The sequence below is a fragment of the Podarcis liolepis genome (genome assembly GCF_965112155.1).
Source record: "Podarcis liolepis genome assembly, chromosome: 13".
In the NCBI taxonomy this organism is placed as follows: Eukaryota; Metazoa; Chordata; class Lepidosauria; order Squamata; family Lacertidae; genus Podarcis; species Podarcis liolepis.
The window spans coordinates 2,263,529-2,284,233 of NC_139573.1; the positions used below are offsets into that span (position 1 = coordinate 2,263,529).

At 49.4% G+C, this 20,705-nt stretch overlaps 2 protein-coding genes across 8 annotated transcripts in view; one reads left to right on the forward strand and one right to left on the reverse strand.

The window, feature by feature from the left end:
• Nucleotides 1-1,126: 1,126 nt before the first annotated feature.
• Nucleotides 1,127-20,517, reverse strand: MEI4 (meiotic double-stranded break formation protein 4; the record flags this gene model as incomplete). Its single annotated transcript, XM_083473514.1, has 2 exons — nucleotides 1,127-2,729; nucleotides 20,395-20,517. The coding sequence occupies 2 exons, from the start codon at nucleotides 20,515-20,517 to the stop codon at nucleotides 1,380-1,382; spliced, it is 1,473 nt and encodes a 490-aa protein (XP_083329640.1). The 3' UTR covers nucleotides 1,127-1,379.
• Nucleotides 3,715-20,705, forward strand: part of GIGYF1 (GRB10 interacting GYF protein 1) — a 49,343-nt gene continuing 32,352 nt past the window's right edge. For all 7 annotated transcript variants that reach the window (XM_083472510.1, XM_083472514.1, XM_083472509.1 and 4 more), the window contains exons 1-2: nucleotides 3,715-3,887; nucleotides 20,315-20,574. The gene's annotated coding sequence lies outside the window, so the exon portion shown is untranslated. The remainder of the gene's footprint in view (nucleotides 3,888-20,314; nucleotides 20,575-20,705) is intronic.

The following is a 20,705-nucleotide window of genomic DNA, read 5'->3' on the forward strand; positions in this document are numbered from 1 at the left end:
CATCTAGCTAGGGCAGCGGACAGCCTTGCCTCCCTGCAGTGCAAGAGTCATCCCTGAAAAGCAGCAACCGTCGGCTGGTTTTGGTTCTGCCACTCCTTGGATCAAGGGTGGGCATCCAGATCTTGCTAGACTACAACTCCCATCAAAAATACTGGCTGGGTATGTTAGTTGTGGCCCTAAACAGCCAGGGAGACCATTGCACTGGACTAAAATACACTTTTTTGGGTCTTGCACTCTCTGTGAATCAGCTGGATCACCCCAGAATGTCAAATGGCAATCGTTTTTTGGTCTCGTGTTCTTGCCTGAGTCAGCTGCTTCCCACGAGAGCTCAGGACCAAAAAAAATGAGCGTACGTATTTTGATCAGTGGGATGCTGGCGGGTATAGTCCCTTGACTGTCCGCCAAGCCCGCTTCCCACCATTTCTCTTCTTTCTGGTTGTGGGTTTCTCACAGGGTCATCTGGCTGGCCACTGTGAGAACAGGATGCTGAGATAATTGGGCTGCCCTTTTGCCCGATTCAGCTGCTGCTGCTGCTGGGGTTCTTCTTGTGTTCATACCTTGCTTTCTCCTCTGTCTTTCCAAGAGATTTGTCGCAGAGAGCTGGACCATAAAGAAGGCTGATCGCCGAAGAATTGATGCTTTTGAATTCTGGTGCTGGAGGAGACTCTGGAGAGTCCCATGGACTGCAAGAAGATCCAACCTCTCCATTCTGAAGGAAATCAGCCCTGAGTGCTCACTGGAAGGACAGATCCTGAAGCTGAGGCTCCAAGTCTTTGGCCACCTCCTGAGAAGAGAAGACTCCCTGGAAAAGACCCTGATGTTGGGAAAGATGGAGGGCAGAAAGAGAAGGGGACGACGGAGGACGAGATGGTTGGACAGTGTTCTCAAAGCTACAAACATGAGTCTGACCAAACTGCGGGAGGCAGTGGAAGACAGGAGTGCCTGGCGTGCTCTGGCCCAGGGGGTCACGAAGAGGCGGACACGACTAAACAACAACAACATCTGACTGGAACAAACATCAGAACGTCTCTTTTCAAACACTTGTATGCTGCCTTTTTCCAGCACGTTCAAAAGCGGGTTTACGGCAACAGAATGGAAAGCTGAATCAAAATAAAACCACAGCTCATGCGTCCATCAAATGTTTATTACGGTCAACCGGCCATTGAAGGAGTACAAAATTATTATTTTTTTAAATACAAAATTGAAAGAACAAAAGGTGAAAAGCTGGGAACGAACAAAGTTAAAAACCCTGCAGTCATGGACTTTATTTATTTAATCTGTAATCCCCATGCTCTTTATGATGGCGATCTCATTTCCTTTCGGTGGCAGACATGGCTCAGTCCCTGCTAGCCTCATTTTCCAGGCTCAGTCATGAACTGCTATATAGCAGGCCAGCTTCTTCCACCAGTCTGTGTGTGTGCCACATTCAAAAGAGTGCCTAGTCGCCATAAATATATACAGAACAAGGGAAATTCGTCGCAGAGGTGAAAAATGGCTTGGTCAAGCTTCTGTAGAAACATCTTCTCTTCCTCGTCGCAGCCTGAAGTTGCAGCAGCATTTTCCTCCTCTGTCCCTATTTCCAGAAGCTGTTCCAAAGCTCTACACAGAAAGAAAATGTTTTCATATCGTGTGTCACGCCCAGCTTGACTCTCATCGGCGTGCTGCAACTCATCAGCAAATCGGCCGACTTCTCTGAAGAGCAGGAATGTTGTGTGCCTTCTCAATCTGTTGCATTGTCCGATCGAAACAAGGGCATGGGATATAGACTCCTGAACCTGAAATCTGTTGAGGTGGCTACTGTTCAATACAACGTCTATGAGTCTTTCCACAGAGTCTTCCAGCTTCTTAAGACACTTCCCCAAAATCTGTCGAGATACATCAGCATCGCTTAATAACTCGGTTATGACGGCACAAACTGCCCGAGTCATAAAATCTGAGAAGGGCACTTCGGGGAAACTATAGGCGGCGACCAGGCCATCGAGCAACCGAGAGAAAGAATCAGATATTGCGGAAGAATCCCTTCCGAGTTTTCCCAAGTCTGTTCTTAGACCGCCATGCTCTGCCAGCCGCTTGAGCTCAAGGAAACGTCGTAGGAACTGTATGTGAGGAACCAAAGACTTGCTTGGGTCGGCACGGGAGGAAGCCAACATGGACAATACGGATGAAGTGTCGGATGCAGGACCGCGCTCGCTGTGGCTGAAGGAAACTGAGGCATCTTGTGTGTCCGCCAGGTCGTCGTTTGAGACGCTGCACCCGGAATCTTCAAAATGGCCGGAGCGATCGTCCGCAAGGACAGGGGCCAGAGCTTCATTGCTGTCGACGGCTGGATCCCCGTTCTCCAAACCGAACCCCGGGTAAACTTTGCTCAGGAGGAGCTGCTGCCTCAGGCGAACCACTTCCGCTTCCAAAGCTTCCACTCGCGATTTCTCCCGGGGATCCTTTCCGGACACTATCCTGGCCAGGTGCTCTGCGTACTCCTTGCCGCTTACGCCAGGCGGCTTCGAACGCAAGACCGCCAAAGCCAGGGCCAGGCGCGAGGCTTCCAGGAACCACGCTGCGCCTCCGCCATCTTCCGTCCCCAAAAGCGGAGGCCCTGGGGTCCGGCCTGAAGTGGGGGTCAGTCGCCATAATCCAGCCCCCAGGCGATCCTGGCCTCGTCGCTCAGAAGGCCCAAGGCCGCCGCCGGAGAGCGCCAGGGTCGCCCAAGGCAGAGACGTATTTTCTTTTTCCTTTGTATTTTCTTTTCTTGTCAATACGTATGTTTTCTAAATTGTACTTAATAAAAATTATTTGCTTTTTTTTAGAAAAAGGCCCTTTTTCTGCACAATCGCATATAAACAAGGACTTCTTGCTTCTTAAACTGCGTGGCTTTAACGGCCGGTATTAATTGTACTTTTTAGGGGGCGTGTGCATGTATGTGCAAAAAAATATTTATACAGCATATATATATTTATCTTTACATGTTATATATTGATATATATGATATATAAATCTATATAAGGTATATATGGACGTATTTAGATCTCTATATAAATACCTATGGGCACATACACAGGTATTTTATTACTATTATTTTTTTTCCAAATTGGGGCCATTATCCGCGGCCTTTGGAGCCTCCTCCTCGCCCCCGGGGCTATTTCTACCGCGCCCTTGTGAGGCGCCTCAGGGTGGGGCCTACAAGGCCCCGGAGCGGGAAGCGCCTCAGGGACACGTGACCTCGGAAAAAAAAGGGAACAGGCCCCGCCTCCCGTTGGGGGACGCTCGACTCTTTTTTTAAAAACTATTTTCTCTTCGCGGGCGTCATTTTTCGGCGTGATGGCGTCAGAGCGAAGCGCATGACGTCATCGCCGCAGCCAGGTTCGCCGAGGGGGCGGGAGAAAAAAAAAGGCGCTTCGGGCGCGTGTGTGTCACGTGATACGTCTCGACGTAGGAGCGTTTTCGGCCTTGGTCACGTGACGCTGAGGCGCGGCGCCGGCTCGCTCTTCTACCTCTGCAACGCTCGAGGGGAGTCGGGTAAGCGCGCGCATGCGCACGGGAAGAGGAAAAAACTCCGCACACGTGACAAGCTTGAAAGGGGAAACGGGACGCCGGGCGCTCACGTACGGAGGCGCGACTGCGCCTGCGCGGCGCCTCCTTTTTTTTAATCTCTACCCGCCTTTCCCCCGCCACGTGACCTCCCCTCCTCCCCGGCCTGCCTTTGGGCGCCCGCGTCACGTGACCGGGAGGAGGGCGGCCATCTTGGTTACAAACACAAACAAGCGGCGAGAGGAGGAAGGAGAGCGAGAGAAGCGGAGCCGTAGACGCCGCTGCGGCCTCCTCCTCTTTCCCCTCTCCCGTCCCCCCCTCTCCTCCTCCTCCACCACCCCGCGCGCGCGGAGCAGTTGCGGGTAAGAGACGCCGAGGGGCCTCCGCCGCCGCCCCCTCCTCCCCCCCGTCGCCATGGGAACCGGGGAGCCCCCACCCCACTCCTCCCTCGGGGCCCCGCCCTCCCCCGTCGCCATGGAGAGGGGCTCCCCCCTTCGCAACACCCCCCAGCACACACGCGCCGCCGAGGGAGAACGAGGGCCCCGCCCCCTCCGGCGGCTGCGGTGCCCGGGGGCCGCCCCTCCCCCCTCTCCTGCGGAGGCGCCTCATGGAGACGCAGGGGACCCCCCCCCCAATAAAGAAGTGCCGGGCGTCAGCGCTTTGCTCCGTCCTGGGAGCCTTTGCATTGCGCCTCCCGTTCCCTTGCACGCCCTTCCTTTTTTAAAAAAAAACGGGGGGCGCCTCTGCTGCACCCCCGGACTCCCCTCGCTCTCGTGCATGGCGGCGGAGGTCGTCCTCTTGCGCGTGCATGCAAAGCCCCGATGCCTCTTGCTCCCGCTGCTGCTGCAAAAAAAAATGCCCAGCCCATTCGCCTTGCATCCCTGATTGCATTGTGCCCTTGCCGCGCTCGCCCTGCGGAGGCCCGTGGCACGTTTTTGCAAGCAGGGGGGAAGCCCCTGGGGCAGGACGGACACGAGACTCTCCCCACCCGCCCCGGCACCCTGTGGTTCCCCGGTGCCCGTGCAAAGAGGAAGGGTGCGGGGTGGCTCCGGCGCCCCTGAAGGCTTTGCCGCTTCGCCACTCCCCTCCTGTCATGCTTGCGGAGACCTCGAAATGACGCGGGCTGCCAGAGGATTGCCGTGGTTCCCTGCAACGCTCCCTGTTCCTTAGGAAGAGATTTGGGGGGCGCGTGCGCGCGCGCACAGATCGGAGAGATCCGCAGTTCGGTGGAGTTCCAAGTTCAGTGTTGGGACAGGATCCTGTAAGGTCACCAGCCTGCAGAAAGCTATTGCACGACAGACAAACGCTTCTTGGGCAAGGCAGGGCGACGATAGATTACTGTGGCATTCTCTTGCTAAATGACCCGTAATAATTTGCACCCACAAACTCCACTGCCAAAATGCCTTTGAGAAGCGGAGTGTGATATGTGGGGTTTGGGGAGTCCTGGTTTCCTTTCCTTTCTTTTAGTCTCCTCCTCAAATATTATTCCCTTCCTGCCTGTTGAGTTAGTTTTGATGCCACCTCCTTATAAAGTTTGGGTGTATAACTCGCACGTGGACATCTGTATGTGGAAGTTTTCTATAGCAGGGCACAATGTTTTGACCTGTGCGGCAACAGCTGCTGTTGCCTGGGCTGGTTTGCCGAAGAGAACCTCTGGCGGGAAAAGGTGATTATCTGCAACCCTGCAATGTGGTAGCAAAAAATTCCTTTAAGAGATTTTAAAAAGGCAGTTTGGCAGTGGGGAGTTTCATTCCTACTGCCCAGTCTTTGATTACTTATTTGTGCAAACAGTCAATATAGGAATACCTCGCTCCCAGTATTACAGCCTTGGGACATACCCTGAATGCCAGTGTACTCGGCAGTGGGTGGCTTGTGTTGAAGTCTGGCTATCTGGCCAACAAGCTCTTGTTCTGCTATAAAGCCAGGGGCATGTGTGTGGTGCTGGTTGGCAAATCTGCAACAGATATGGCAGGATTGGAGTGTGTATCGCATGGGTAGGCAACCTAAGGCCCGGGGGCCAGATGTGGCCCAATTGCCTTCTCAATCTGGCCCGCAGACGGTCTGGGAATCAGTGTGTTTTTACACGAGTAGAATGTGTCCTTTTATTTAAAATGCATCTCTGGGTTATTTGTGGGGCATAGGAATTTGTTCATTTTTGTTCTTCAAAATACAGTCTGGCCCACCACATGGTCTGAGGGACGGTGGACCAGCGCACGGCTGAAAAAGGTTGCTGACCCCTGGTGTATGGTGTAGGCGACGCTGAGTAAGGCAGAGCAATGGTCTGACTCTGTATAAGGTGGCTTTCTATGGAAACCATCAGAGAGCAGATATATTTTGGAGATTTCTTACCTCTTGTGGGGAAATAAACAGAGAATAGATTTAGAAAGCTGTACACAGTGCTGGGAGTGTTGAATAGATTCACCCATTGTTGGACCACAATGCAGCGGATGCAAAGTTATTCGCTGGCCTGACTGCAACAACTCACTTTCAACCTTCTGTGGTCTAAAAGGGAAAGGGAAAAGACACTTTCTTTCTTTTTAAAGAGAAGCCACTTCCTGCCTGGAGGTGGTGACTTGTTGACATGTCTGTTATTAGGTCGTGGTGGACACGTTTTGTGCAGTGTGCTATTAACCTGTGGAATTCATTGCTGCAGGATATAGTAAGTGCCTCCATGCTAGGTGGACTTGCGTACGGTCATCAGCAGCAGTCACCACCCATTCCTCAATTGAGAAGCCATTTCTCCCATTAGTAAATTTTGGTTTACTGTAGTTATTTTCATAATGTTGTTGGGATCTTGGCAGTTGTGTGGTGTTCAGATAGTCTTCTGAAATGCGCAGTTGCGCCTGGCAGAGGACAACAGCTTGTGTTCCCTGGTGTTGTGTGGTGGCTCTCTGTTCCTTCTTCTGGAGTTGGTGCTTCGTTGGCCAACCTGGTCTGGTGAGGCTCTTCCGTTCTTTGAATGGTGGGCAGCGTGAGGGTAGTAGGCAGACAGTTCTGAGGCCACATCTTCACAGAGGAAGGAGAGGAAAGTAAAAGAGTTTTAGGCACTCGGGAGACGAGCTCAGCAAGATACATCTTTCCTGGATTTCTAGTGTCTGTGATCGGAAGAAAAATATTTCCCTTGATGAAACCACACTTTATTAGGGGTCATGATTAATCAGATTGCCTTAGACATGGCCACTTAATCCATTATTGTTCTGCAGCCGCTAGTGGCCAGATCACACCTAGGGGGTGTGGTCCTGGATTGAGTTCACACAATTAACTGTGCTAACCCATGGTTGTCTGAACTTGCAGAAGGGTGGCCAAAATGGCAAAAGGGACCAGAGTTTTGCAGAGCTGAAACAGCAAAGGCGCATGGAGTGCCTTTCACTAGGCTTATGGCTCCTCCTGTGTGGAGAGAGCTTGTTGCAGCTCTGGTGGCGGCCTTTGGGTTAGGCGCCTGCAATGCACTGTGCATCTGTGCATAGTGTGGCCTAGGACCCACGTACCTACGGGACAGCCTCTCCTGGTACGCCCCGCGGAGGACCTTAAGGTCCACAAATGACAACATTTTGGAGGTCCTAAGTTACATGGTGGTTAGATTGGTCTCAACAAGGGCCAGGGCCTTTTCAGTACTGGCCCCGACCTGGTGGAATGCTCTGTCACAAGAGACTAGGGCCCTGCGGGACTTGACATCTTTCCGCAGGGCCTGCAAGACAGAGCTGTTCCGCCTGGCCTTTGGTTTGGACTCAGTCTGACCCTTATGTTTCCCTCCCCTTACGGTCTTGATTTATCGGCTACTTTTAAAATGAGGCTGCATTTTAAATTGCATTTTAACCTGTATTTTAAATCCCCCCCCCCAATAATGTTTTTACTGAAATTTTATTGGTGTTAGCCGCCCTGAGCCCGGCTCTGGCTGGGGAGGGTGGGGTATAAAGAACATTTATTATTATTATTATTATTATTAGTAGTAGTAGTAGTATTTTGAAGACTTCCCAGAAACAGCACCGAGTTCAAGACGCAACCACTCTAAGGCTGCTAATTGGGACCTGGCACTGGCAACTTTTCTCAGTGAGGCTTCAGAAGCCCCACTGGCTTCTGGTCTGTTTCAGAGCAATAGTGCCTGCCCTTCAAGCCCTCCATGGTATGGGAATCATAACACTGGAGGGTACGTCTGCTCCCACTTCAAATATGGCCATGTACACATCACCCTTCTCCCGGCACCACAAGAGCTAAAGCAGCCTTCCCCAACCAGGGGCCGTCAGGATGTTTTTGGCCTACAACTCCCTACAGCCTGAGCTAGCAAGGCCTGAGTATGCTGGCACTGCTGGCGGTTGTGGTCCAGAACAGCTGAAGGCGTCCAGTCGGTGAAAGTAGGCATAGGCGAACTTGGCCCTCCAGATGTTTTGGGACTACAACTCCCATCATCCCTAGCTAGCAGGACCAGTGGTCAGGGATGATGGGAGTTGCAGTCTCAAAACATCTGGAGGGCCAAGTTTGCCTATGCCTGATCTGAAGCAAGGCCTGCTTGGGGAGCTCTCTCGCCATGGAGCCTTGCTACATGCTTCGGCTAATTAATACCCCTGCTATTTTGAACTGAAGGGTGGTGTGGCAAAGTTTTAAATAAAGTAAAAAACAACAACAACACATGGAGACTGTGGACAGTCCTCTGGGGTTTTTTAGCTCTGTGTTGTGTCCTGGGTCCAAACTCTCTTCCTGCACATAGGAAGGTCTTGTCCCAGCCGAAGCTCATATGTAAATTGCCTTGAGACGGTGGTTTAGAAGGTGATTAATAAATCAGTGAGAATAACAGTAATATAGGGACGCGGGTGGCGCTGTGGGTTAAACCACAGAGTCTAGGACTTGTCGATCAGAAGGTCGGTGGTTCGAATCCCCGCGACAGGGTGAGCTCCCGTTGCTCGGTCCCTGCTCCTGCCAACCTAGCAGTTCGAAAGCACGTCAAAGTGCAAGTAGATAAATAGGTACCGCTCCGGCGGGAAGGTAAACGGCGTTTCCGTGTACTGCTCTGGTTCGCCAGAAGCGGCTTAGTCCTGCTGGCCACATGACCCGGAAGCTGTACGCCGGCTCCCTTGGCCAATAAAGCAAGATGAGCGCTGCAACCCCAGAGTCGGTCACGGCTGGACCTAATGGTCAGGGGTCCCTTTGCCTTTAACAGTAGTACAGTGGTACCTCGGGTTAAGTACTTAATTCATTCCGGAGGTCTGTTCTTAACCTGAAACTGTTCTTAACCTGAAACACCACTTTAGCTAATGGGACCTCCCGCTGCTGCCACATGATTTCTGTTCTCATCCTGAAGCAAAGTTCTTAACCCGAGGTACTATTTCTGGGTTAGCGGGGTCTGTAACCTGAAGCGTATGTAACCTGAGGTACCACTGTAGCAAGCTTGGAAATGCTGGCCCAGGTCCCAGCATTAAAACCAGCCTTTCCCCAACCTGGTGCCTTTCATGTTTTGGACTACATCTCCCATCATGCCCGGCCAGCAGAGTTGTGTAGTGCTGGGGCTGATGGGATTTGCAGCCCCAGATGCCTGGAGGGCACCAGTCTGGGAAAAGCTGATTCATAGAATCATAGAATCCTAGAGTTGGAAGAGACCCCAAGGGCCATCGAGTCCAACCCCCTGCCAAGCAAAAACACCATCAGAGCACTCCTGACATATGGTTGTCAAGCCTCTGCTTAAAGACCTCCAAAGGAGGAGACTCCACCACACTCCTTGGCAGCAAATTCCACTGTCAAACAGCTCTTACTGTCAGGAAGTTCTTCCTAATGTTTAGGTGGAATCTTCTTTCTTGTAGTTTGGATCCATTGCTCCGTGTCCGCTTCTCTGGAGCAGCAGAAAACAACCTTTCTCCCTCCTCTATATGACATCCTTTTATATATTTGAACATGGCTATCATATCACCCCTTAACCTCCTCTTCTCCAGGCTAAACATGCCCAGCTCCCTTAGCCGTTCCTCATAAGGCATCGTTTCCAGGCCTTTGACCATTTTGGTTGCCCTCCTCTGGACACGTTCCAGTTGCTCAGTGTCCTTCTTGAACTGTGGTGCCCAGAACTGATTCAAGAAAGGCATTGTGGATGAGGAGACACTGAGGAGCCACATTCACCGTTGGCAAGCAAAGTCAGCCAGAGTGCATATATGTTCATTGCAGCGCCAGGGTCCTTCTTGGTCTGAAGTGCTAAATGGTGTGTGACAAGCCAAATATTATATATTAGAAGCGATTAAAAAGTTGAGATGCATAATATATGGAACGTGGTTCTTCGGTGCCTGTTACGAATTCCTTGATTTTCCATAAATGGTTTTTCCTTGTGTTCCAAGTCATTGGAGTTCTCTTCGCCTCACCTCTGGAAAGGGCAGGCAACATCATCAAGGGGCTGGAGCAATGTTTGGACGTTGGGAAAGGTTTCAGTGTTTGGGGCTTTCCGTTTAGGGAAATGGCTAGTAAGGCTGGGGGACGACATGATAGAGGTGTGTTAAGATTACGCACAATGTGAGGAAAGCAGCTAGGAAGAAGCTTTTTCCTTCTCATAATGCTTGAAGGCAGCGGGGTCATCATATGATTGACGAACGTTGGAAGTTTCAGGGGAGGGGGGAGAGAAAGTCCTTCGTAACAGCACATGGTTAAGCTCTGTCATTTGGTCTTCCTAGGTCAGTGGTGTCCAAACTTTTTTCAAAGAGGGCCAGATTTGATGAAGTGAAGGGCCGTGAGGGCCAACCACATTTGTTGACCTTTTTTTAGGATTGAAGTTGTTGACCTTTTTTTGGGATTTTACCCCAGGAAATAGACTGCCACAGGGGCCAAGTTGAACCGACTAGTGGGCCGGATTAGGCCCCTGAAACGGGACATGTTTGTGCTAGGTGTGCTGGAGTCTACCTTCTTGCTTTTAAAAGAGAATTAGGTAAAGTCAAGGAAGAGAAGGCTCTGATCTACCTTTGCTGCTGAAGGCAGTATATCTCTGAACAGTAAAGGGACGCAGGTGGCACTGTGGTCTAAACCACTGAGCCTCTTGGGCTTGCCAATCAGAAGGTCAGCGGTTCGAATCTCCGCAACGGAGTGAGCTCCCGTTGCTCTGTCCCAGCTCCTGCCAACCTAGTAGTTCGAAAGCACACCAGCACAAGTAGATAAATAGGTACCACTGTGGCAGGAAAGTAAATGGCGTTTCTGTGTGCTCTGGCTTCCGTCACGGTGTCCTGTTGCACCAGAAGCGGTTTAGTCCTGAGAACAGGATTCTGGGCTAGATTGGGAGCCTGGTGGGCCTTTGGCCTGATCCAGCTGCTCTGCTTTAGGCCTCATCTTATGGACTCTGGATAAATAGTTCAATTCTAAAGAATTGATCGGTAAACTTTAGGAAGAATCCCGGATAGTATTTCAAGACGATTGAAGGGAATGAATGGTCCAAATAAATAGCAACACACTTCAAAAATATTGTGCGTGTAAAAATAATAGAGTTGGTTGTTCCTTCTGTTTGCTCAACCCGCATCTTCCGTTCGGGCTGCTCTGTCCAGTCTAGACATGAAACCTCTGGCTGTGTCTGAGAGGGAAGAGGTGGTTGGGAAGCTGGATCTGCAAGCAGGGCCAAGGAGAAAGACTTTCCTCCGGTGGTGGGGAAGATGATGATGATGATAATGATGATAACAATAATAAAATTTTATTTATACCATGCCCTCCCCAGCCAGAGCCGGGCTCAGGGCAGCTGACACCAGTAAAATTACAATATATTTTTTTAAAAAAAATACAGGTTAAAATATAATTTAAAATGCAGCCTCATTCTAATTGTAGCCCACAGATCAAGACCACAAGGGGAGGGAAACATTAGGGTCAGACTGAGTCCAAACCAAAGGCCAGGCGGAACAGCTCTATCTTGCAGGCCCTGCGGAAAGATGTCAAGTCCCGCAGGGCCCTAGTCTCTTTGGACAGAGCGTTCCACCAAGTCGAGGCCAGTACTGAAAAGGCCCTGGCCCTAGTTGAGACCAATCTAACCACCTTGCGACTTGGAACCTCCAAGGTGCTGTCATTTGTGGACCTTAAGGTCCTCCGCGGGGCAGACCAGGAGAGGCAGTCCCGTAGGTACAAGGGTCCTAGGCCACATAGGGCTTTAAAGGTCAAAACCAGCACCTTGAACCCGACCCTGTACTCCACCGGGAGCCAGTGCAGTTGGTAAAGCACTGGATGAATGTGATCCTGCGGCAAGGACCCCGTAAGGAGTCTCGCCACGGCATTCTGCACCCGCTGGAGTTTCTGGGTCAGCTTCAAGGGCAGCCCCGTGTAGAGCAAGTTACAATAATCAAGCCTGGAGGTGACCATCGCATGGGTCACTGTGGCCAGATCAGGGCGAGAGAATGGTGCATTTATTGCACTTCTTATGTGCGTTTCATCCCGGGTGCCTGCGGTGGGTTTACAACAATATAAAACGCAGCATTTAAGTTGGTTCAAAAATCTTTGCAACCAGAAGAACAGTAAGGTGCAGTAATACAAAATATTGAGAGCGCTGACCATGGTTCTCTTTCCGAATGTACTTTGGATCTCCTGCCTCAAGCCTTGTTCTCCTTCAACTCCTCTCGGCTTTTAGCTGCCCCCTTAAGTGAATTTCAGGTGTTTTATGTGGCGCTCAAGAGACAGGTGGAGTTGGGAGCCTGCCAGGTTGGACTTGCTCAGACTCTCTTTGCTGCAGGCAAAGTCTGGTTTCCTCCATTGTCTGCTCCACTCATCCGCTGTCAGCGGAAAGGTTCATGCAGCAGCGCTTTATTCTGAGCTACTGCAAAGCACCCTGCCCGTCGTCTCAGCTGCGTGGCTGTCCTTGCGGATTTATTTGGTAGCCTTCGCTTTGTCACTTGCGTGGGGTTTTTGTCCGCTCTGAAGCCCTGGCCGTGGAACCAATATCACAACATGGACTTCAGACCAGTCTGGGACGATACGTTGATATATTGGCCAGCCCTACTTTGCCAACCAGGCGCCCGTTTTTGGAAGCCAGTAAGCAGGGACCTGAGTGCGAGAGTGCTCTGCTCTCCTGTGGCTTCCAGCAACTGGTAATCTGAAGCAGTGGGAGTGGAATGAAGAAGTTGTGAGGGTTAGTAATCCTTGATGGTGAAGTTCTACCTAAATGACCGGAGTCTCTTCTTGATTTATATTCTACCATCCAGGATTTGGGGCTGGCTATTCTTCAGTAATAATAATAATAATAATAATAATAATAATAATAATAATAATAATTGCAGCACACAGCCAGACAGTTTGACCCCCCCCTCCAGTCCCTAGGTTCCTCTGTTCCTTTGGCCTTGCAGGACAGGAGAGAGGGAGGAAGGCTTCCTAAAGAATTCGCTCCCTGCGGTCAGAGGATGTGGGACACTTCTTGGAAGTTGGAACTGAACAGTTCCAACTGTACTGTTATAGGAATAAAATTTTCTCTCCCTTGAGAGTGAACGAGCAAAAGAGTACCTTGTTGATGATGATGATGATGATTCCTTTTTTTAAAATACATTTTTATTGGTTTTTTAGACATATCATTTCCAACAATCGTTTAACATAATTTCTTATCTTATACAATATTTTAGACTTCTGTCAACCACCTCTGAAGATTTTCCGTTCTTTATCACTTGTTCTGCATTTCTTAATTTCAACTATTACTTTTAATTATCATTGACTAATAATTCACATCATAGTTTTTCTTGCAATATTTCAAATAATCCTCCTTACAGAACTTCTTGCAGTCCTACTAGTGTAATCTATTCATTACAACTGCTTTTCAAATAGTTGAAATATTTGCTCCAGTCTTCTAAGAATCTCTGGTCCTGCAGGTTTCGAATCCCTCCTGTTAATTTATCCAGTTCTGCATAGTGCATTAATTTTATCTGCCATTCTTGCTGATGATGATTCCAATTCACTTAAATGTCCTATGATCTGAGGCTGAACTTTTGATGTTGCTATGGCACCTTTACCTCTCCTTCTTGTTGGGTATTTGTGAGCCGCAGATGAAAAGAACAAGCCATTCTGAGATGCCCTGCCTAGCATTTTGTTTCAAAGAGTTTCCATTTTCTGTGGGTGAAGAGCTCTGGGTTCTGCCAAGCAGGTACCTCCGAGAAGCCCACAAGCTGCCCACTGAACGCTCCCAAGCCTTGACAAGGTGCAGGAAGGAGCAACCTAAATGATCAAAAGGCCAGAGGAAGCTGTAGACTCAGTGGGATTGTCCATTGAAACTGAATGATGGAGGATTCAGGATGTACTAAGGAAGATATTCTCACACAGCACATGTTAAAAATGTGGAATTCGCCACCACCATCAAATCATAGAATTGTAGGGACTCTTGAGAGTTATCAGGTCCAACTAGATCATAAATAGCACATGGCCATCCAACCTCTGCTTAAAAACACTGCCACCTCTCGTGGAATCTGTCCCACTGTCAAACAGAGCTTACAGTCAGAAAGGTATTCAGGGTATTTCGTCGGAATCACCTTCCTTGTCATTTGAATCCGTTTGGATCCTGCCCTCTGGAGCAGCAGAAAACAAGCTTGCTCCATCTTCCATGTGATGACAGCCCTTTAGATGCTTGAAGATGGCTGTCCTATCTCAGTCCCCTCTTTTCCAGGCTGAACATACCCAACTCCCTCAAACGTTCCTCATCAGGCTTGGTTTCCAGACCCTTTCATCATCCTGGTCTCCCTCCTCTGCACACCTTCCTGCTTGTCAATGTCCTTCTTAAACTGGGGTGCCCAGAACTGGACACAGGACTCCAGTTGGGGTCTGGCCAAGGCAGAATAGAGTGGGACTATTACTTCCCTTGATCTGGACACTAGACTTCCATTGGTGCAGCCTAGAATAGCATTGTCTTTGTCCATGGAGTGGACAGCATCTTAAAAAGCAGAGACATCACCTTGCCAACAAAGGTCCGTATAGTTCAAGCTCTGGTTTTCCCAGTAGTGATGTATGGAAGTGAGAGCTGGACCATCAAGAAGGCTGATCGCCGAAGAATGGATGCTTTTGAATTCTGGTGCTGGAGGAGACTCTTGAGAGTCCCATGGACTGCAAGAAGATCAAACTGATCCATTCTGAAGGAAATCAGCCCTGAGTGCTCACCAGAAGGACAGATCCTGAAGCTGAGGCTCCAGTACTTTGGCCACCTCATGAGAAGAGAAGACTCCCTGGAAAAGACCCTGATGTTGGGAAAGATGGAGGGCACAAGGAGAAGGGGACGACGGAGGACGAGATGGTGGGACAGTGTTCTCGAAGCTACCAGCATGAGTTTGACCAAACTGCGGGAGGCAGTGGAAGACAGGAGTGCCTGGTGTGCTCTGGTCCAGGGGGTCACGAAGAGTCGGACACGACTAAACGACTAAACAACAAGAATAGCATTAGCTTTTTTTTGCTGCTGCATCACACTATTGACCCGTGTTAAGCTTACAGTCTACTAAGACCCCTTGATCCTTTTCACATGTACTTCTTGCAATCCAGGTATCCCTCATCTTAACATTTGTGCAGCTGGCTATTCCTGCCGAAGTGCAGAACCTGACATTTGTCCCTTCTGCAATTCATTTTGTTAGATTTGGCTCAGGTCTCCAATCTTGTTAAATTCATTGTGAATCCCAAATCTATCTTCAGTGGCATTGGCTACCCCTCCCCATTTATCGTCATCTGCAAATTTGATTAGCATCCCCTCAATTCCACGTTGTTTATATAAAGATGTTGAACCACAAAAGGACCCCGCATCACCCCACTTGCCACTGTTTTCTGTGATGACAAGTAACTTTTATCAGAAAAAGAAATGAGATTTGTCTGGCATGACTTGTTTTTGCTGGGTCTTAGTAATCACAGCATCCCTTTCTAAGGGCTCACAGACCGACTGTCGAATTATCTGTTCTGGCCCCGTTAGTAGGTTAACGCAGGTGAGCAGGTTTATGTAAAAAAATTACCTGTGTAAAGAAGGCAGACTATTGCAGCTAATGGCATATGTCCCAAAACTCCATAGAGGAGAGATGTGGACTTTAAAGCCCAAACTCACATGAAGTCGTTCCCCCTCCTACCACCAGGTGGCGCTGCTTTTGTGTTCTCAGTGGTTTTCCGTTTAAAAATTTGCTGGCAATTTTTCGCTTTCCAGATGTTCTTCTTGATCCATAAACTCGGGATTTCCAAGTAGAGTGGGACTCCCTTAAATTGCGCTCCTTTCTTCTTGGGGTTATTCTGACTCACCTTCTCTGCTCCTCCTCTTTCGTTTTCTCTCTATCTACCTTTTCGGTTTCAAACAATAGCCCCCAGCATCAAATCAAATATAAACGACCGAAGGTTCAGCAGTGCATTTTCTTTTCTCCCCCCCCCATAATGTTTATTTATTTTCATACAAAAGCATAACTTTAACATAACAGAAAAATAAAAGACAATAATAAAAAAAGAATAAAAGAGATAAAGTAATTCAAACCTCACATATACCATCACATACAATAAGACTTACTTAGTTAATTAAAATCCAACTTAATAAACATATTACTTGACTTCCTCCAATCTCTTCCAACTGAATTTCCTTGTAATTAAATGTAGCAATTTCCAATATCATTATTGGAATCAAACTTCCTAACTTTTCTTATCGTGCTTTTTCTTATTTATTTATTTATTTATTTATTTAATCCTGATTTAGTCCTAGGCCTAATTAGTCAACAGTGCATTTTCTCAGCCAGTTCTTCTGCCATAGAATTATAGAATCACGAGTTGGAAGGGGCGTCTGACCCAACCCATGGGTAGGCAAACTAAGGCCCGGGGGCCGGATCCGGCCCAATCGCCTTCTAAATCCGGCCCGCAGACGGTTCAGGAATCAGCGTGTTTTTACAGGAGTAGAATGTGTCCTTTTATTTAAAACGCATCTCTCGGTTATTTGTGAGGCATAGGAATTTGTTCATTTCCCCCCTTCAAAATATAGTCTGGCCCCCGCAAGGTCTGAGGGACAGTGGACCGGCCCCCTGCTGAAAAAGCTTCCTGACTCCTGCTCTAGTCTCAACACATCCCCCATCCAGTTTGAAACCATACCAGGCCCTGCTTAGCTTTGCAAATGTGCTACTAATAGCTGAATAGTTGGCCTTGGTGAAGATTTGACGTTTTCATCCCCAAAAAGTTTTTGATTTGAGTTTCTATTGAAATGAGGCTGCATTTTAATGCATTTTAATCTTGTTTTTAAGTTGTAGCTTAATCAATTGTTTTATATCTGGTGTTAGCTGCCCTGAGCCCGGTCTTGGCTGGGGAGGACGGGGTATAAATAAAAATTATTATTATTATTATTACTAAGAAAGTGAGAACCACTCAAGAGAGCCTAGGATGATCGAGGAGGGCAGGCCTGCTCCAGCATCCAAGCCCAGCGCCAGAGGGGAGTGTGAGGATGCCTGGATAGCTCTAAAAAGGAATTAAGGGGAAACGATGGAAATGGTTGTCAATAACGACTAGTGAAGGCTGATCGCCGAAGAATGGATGCTTTTGAATTCTGCTGCTGGAGGAGACTCTTGAGAGTCCCATGGACTGCAAGAAGATCCAACCTCTCCATTCTTGAGGAAATCAGCCCTGAGTGCTCCCTAGAAGGACAGATCCTGAAGCTGAGGCTCCAAGACTTTGGCCCCCTCATGAGAAGAGAAGACTCCCTGGAAAAGACCCTGATGTTGGGAAAGATGGAGGGCCCAAGGAGAAGGGGACGATGGAGGACGAGATGGTGGGACAGTGTTCTCGAAGAGACCAGCATGAGTTTGACCAAACTGCGGGAGGCAGTGGAAGACAGGAGGGCCTGGTGTGCTCTGGTCCAGGGGGTCACGAAGAGGCGGACACGACTAAACAACAACAACAACAACGACTAGTGTTGGGGGCAGTCTGCCTTGGAATAATACCGGTTCCTGGAAATCCTAGGTGGGGAGAGTGAGACTCATGCATGTCAGCTTCCCATAATGGGAATCTGGTCGGCCACTCTTGAGAACAGCATGCTGGGCTGAAATGGGCTCCCTCTGGCCGCTGGTCCCACTGACGGGTTCTTCGATCCATAGCCCTTTCCTACTGCTTCTCCCCAGCAGCTGCTGGCTCGGGTGCATGCGCCGCCTCTGAAGATGGAGGGGTTCTGTTCTCAGGAGCATCCGGCTTGAAACGGAGAGCCAGGGTCAGACCTCGCTTGACCACGAAGCTTGCTGGTGGTCTTGGGTCATTCGTTCGTAATAGCAATAAATGTGCCCTCACTGGGCATGCCGCTTTACAGAGTACGGGGGTACCTCTGGATGCGAACGGGATCCGTTCCGGAGCCCCGTTCGCATCCTGAAGCGAACGCAGTCTGCATGTGCACGGGTTGCGATTTGCCGCTTCTGCGCATGCGCGTGATGTCATTTAGAACGTCTGCGCAAGCGGTGAAACCCGGAAGTAACGCATTCCATTACTTCTGGGTTGCCGCGGAGCGCAACCCGAAAACGCCTAACCTGAAGCTACTTCAACCCGATGTATGACTGTACAAGAGGGCAGGATTCTGACTTGCAGGGGTCGGGTGTGCGTGTGTGTGCATGTTCACATTTCTGAAATTAACAGAGGGGGAGGCATTGCTTGATCCCAGGGGCCTGAACTAACTTTTACAGGAAGTTTGAGGAACCGAGGTAGATAGTGGTGACGAGAGATGAAGTTCTAGAGGCACAATTAATAGGTGATAGACAGACTAATAAAAGTAAAGGGGACCCGTGACCATTAGGTCCATTCGTGGCCGACTCTGGGGTTGCGGCGCTCATCTCACTTTACTGGCCGAGGGAGCCGGCGTACAGCTTCCGGGTCATGTGGACAGCATGACTAAGCCGCTTCTGGCGAACCAGAGCAGCGCACGGAAACGCCGTTTACCTTCCCGCCAGAGTGGTACCTATTTATCTGCTTGCACTTTGACGTACCTTCGAACTGCTTGGTGGGCAGGAAGACAGACTAATAGATAACATTAAAACTGGCAAATTGCTGGGTCCAGATGTGAGTTCTTAAAAGAACTCAAAGGTGAAATTGCTGATCTTCTAACAAAATTACTTGCCCCTATGATCAGCCTCTACTGAAAAGTAGCCACCGTAACTCCAGTTTTCAGAAGGGTGTCCAGGGGGATCGTGGAAATTACAGGCCGGTTCTGACCCAGGAAAACTGGCGGTAATTGCTGTTAAAGATTTAAAAAGCGTATAGAAGAAAAATCCTGCTGAAGCAGAACCAGCGTGCCTTCTGCAAGAGCAAGTCCCTTCTCACGTCTTCCTTACAGCTCTTTGAGAGTGTCAACAACCATATAGATATAGAGACAATAGTCCACTTCTCTTCCATGAATTTGCCTAATCCTCTTTTAAAATCTGGGTTGGTCCCCATCCCTGCCTCCTGTGGCAGCGAGTTCCATAGGTTAACTATGCGCTGGATGAAGAAGAAGTCCATGAGTTCTAGTGTTCCGCGAGCGGGAAGGGAAAATCTCTCCTCTCCTTTCTCCATGTCATGTGGAACTTTAAACTTCTATCTGGCCATAGAATGGTAGACTTGGGAAAGACCCCAGGGATCATCTAGTCCAACCCTGTAGCGTTCCCAAAGCAAAGGAAGGATTGGACTCTGATGAATAAAATACACACGAGGCTTGACCAGCAAGACTCTGGGAGGAGTGCGTATAATAATAATTCCTGCCCACCCCTCGGCCCAGGTCGTTTTATTCACAAAAGAATTTTTTGCACAGTGTCCGTAAGAACCAATCAGATTTCCTCTGAGCATTTCAAAAAACCCCACGTGGGACAAAGTTAAAACTACAAAGAAACTATTTCCTACTTGAGCATGCATATGTAGTTCAGAGTAAATAAACGAGGAAGCAAGGAGGAATGCTTTTAGGAAACCCCAGAGGTCATAAACAAGTGGTAAACAGGAGTGGCAGTATTTACCATCTCCTTCCTGGCCCTTAAGATCTATCTAAAGATTAAACTACATCAAAGTAACCTACCATCTTTATGTACTGAGGATGCCTGATGAACAACTAGCCTGTGTTTCAGAATCCTTATACGTGCCTGTCAGGCGTAGAGAACGCAATGGCAGAGATGCAGAGGCCTCTGGGATTCGATCAGAAACTATTGTCAATGAATCAAGCCCAGTCAGCGCAATGCTTTCATCTCCGACGCAAGGGTTTGCTTCGTATTTCATAATTCCTCATAGTAATCCCACCTGGCCACTACACAGCCCCCTGCAATCTCATCCGAAGCAGGGGGCCACCCAGCCTCTCCAAGGAAGGAGAGGGTTTTGTCTAAACTTAAAAAGTCCCAAGTGCAGCAACCTTCTACCAGGCAGGAGCCGGCTAGTGCGGTTCCCCATCTCCCAGCCCCATGCCGTCGGCCTACGGCCAGGTGAACTAAATAATAATAATTCATTATTTATACGCTGCCCATCTGGCTGGGCTTCCCCAGCCACTCTGGGCGGCTTCCAACAAAACACCAAAATACAATAACCTATTAAACATTAAAAGCTTCCCTAAACAGGGCTGTCTTTAGATGTCTTCTAAAAGTCTGGTAGTTGTTGTTCTCTTTGACATCTGGTGGGAGGGAGTTCCACAGGGCGGATGCCACCACCGAGAAGGCCCTCTGCCTGGTTCCCTGCAACTTGACTTCTCGCAGGGAGGGAACCGCCAGAAGGCCCTCGGCGCTGGACCTCAGTGTCCGGGCTGGACGATGGGGGTGGAGATTCTCCTTCAGGTCTACTGGACCGAGGCCATTCAGGGTTTTCAAGGTCAGCACCTAAAGCCCCATGTCTGAGCAGTCTCCCCACTGGAGCGCATGGACGCCAACCCCTCCTCTGTCTCTTCTTCCAGAGAGTTTCTCCGATGTGAATTGAGCCGCGGAGGTCGTGTTGCGGGGGCCCCAAGGCCGAGCAGCCTTCTGGGGAAATTGCCTGTGGCTTCTGGCCGTACGGGGCTCCGGGAGCAGCGCCGCCGGGAGGACCGCTCGCGTCAGACAAGGAGGCCGACTCTCCCTCACCTCCGGCCGCGCACTTGGCTTTGCCGGTGACCCCCATCCCCGTGGCCGCTGGCAAGGAGGCGGCGTGCTGTGGGGTTGCTGCTGAGATATACAGGTATAGGGCGGTTATATTATTATTATTATTATTAGTTGTTGTTGTTCCATCTCTCCATCTGGGAGTCCCCAATAGAGCGCCAGATCAGGCTGAAGGGGAAGCTACGAGCCACCCATGCTGCGTGGCTGCAG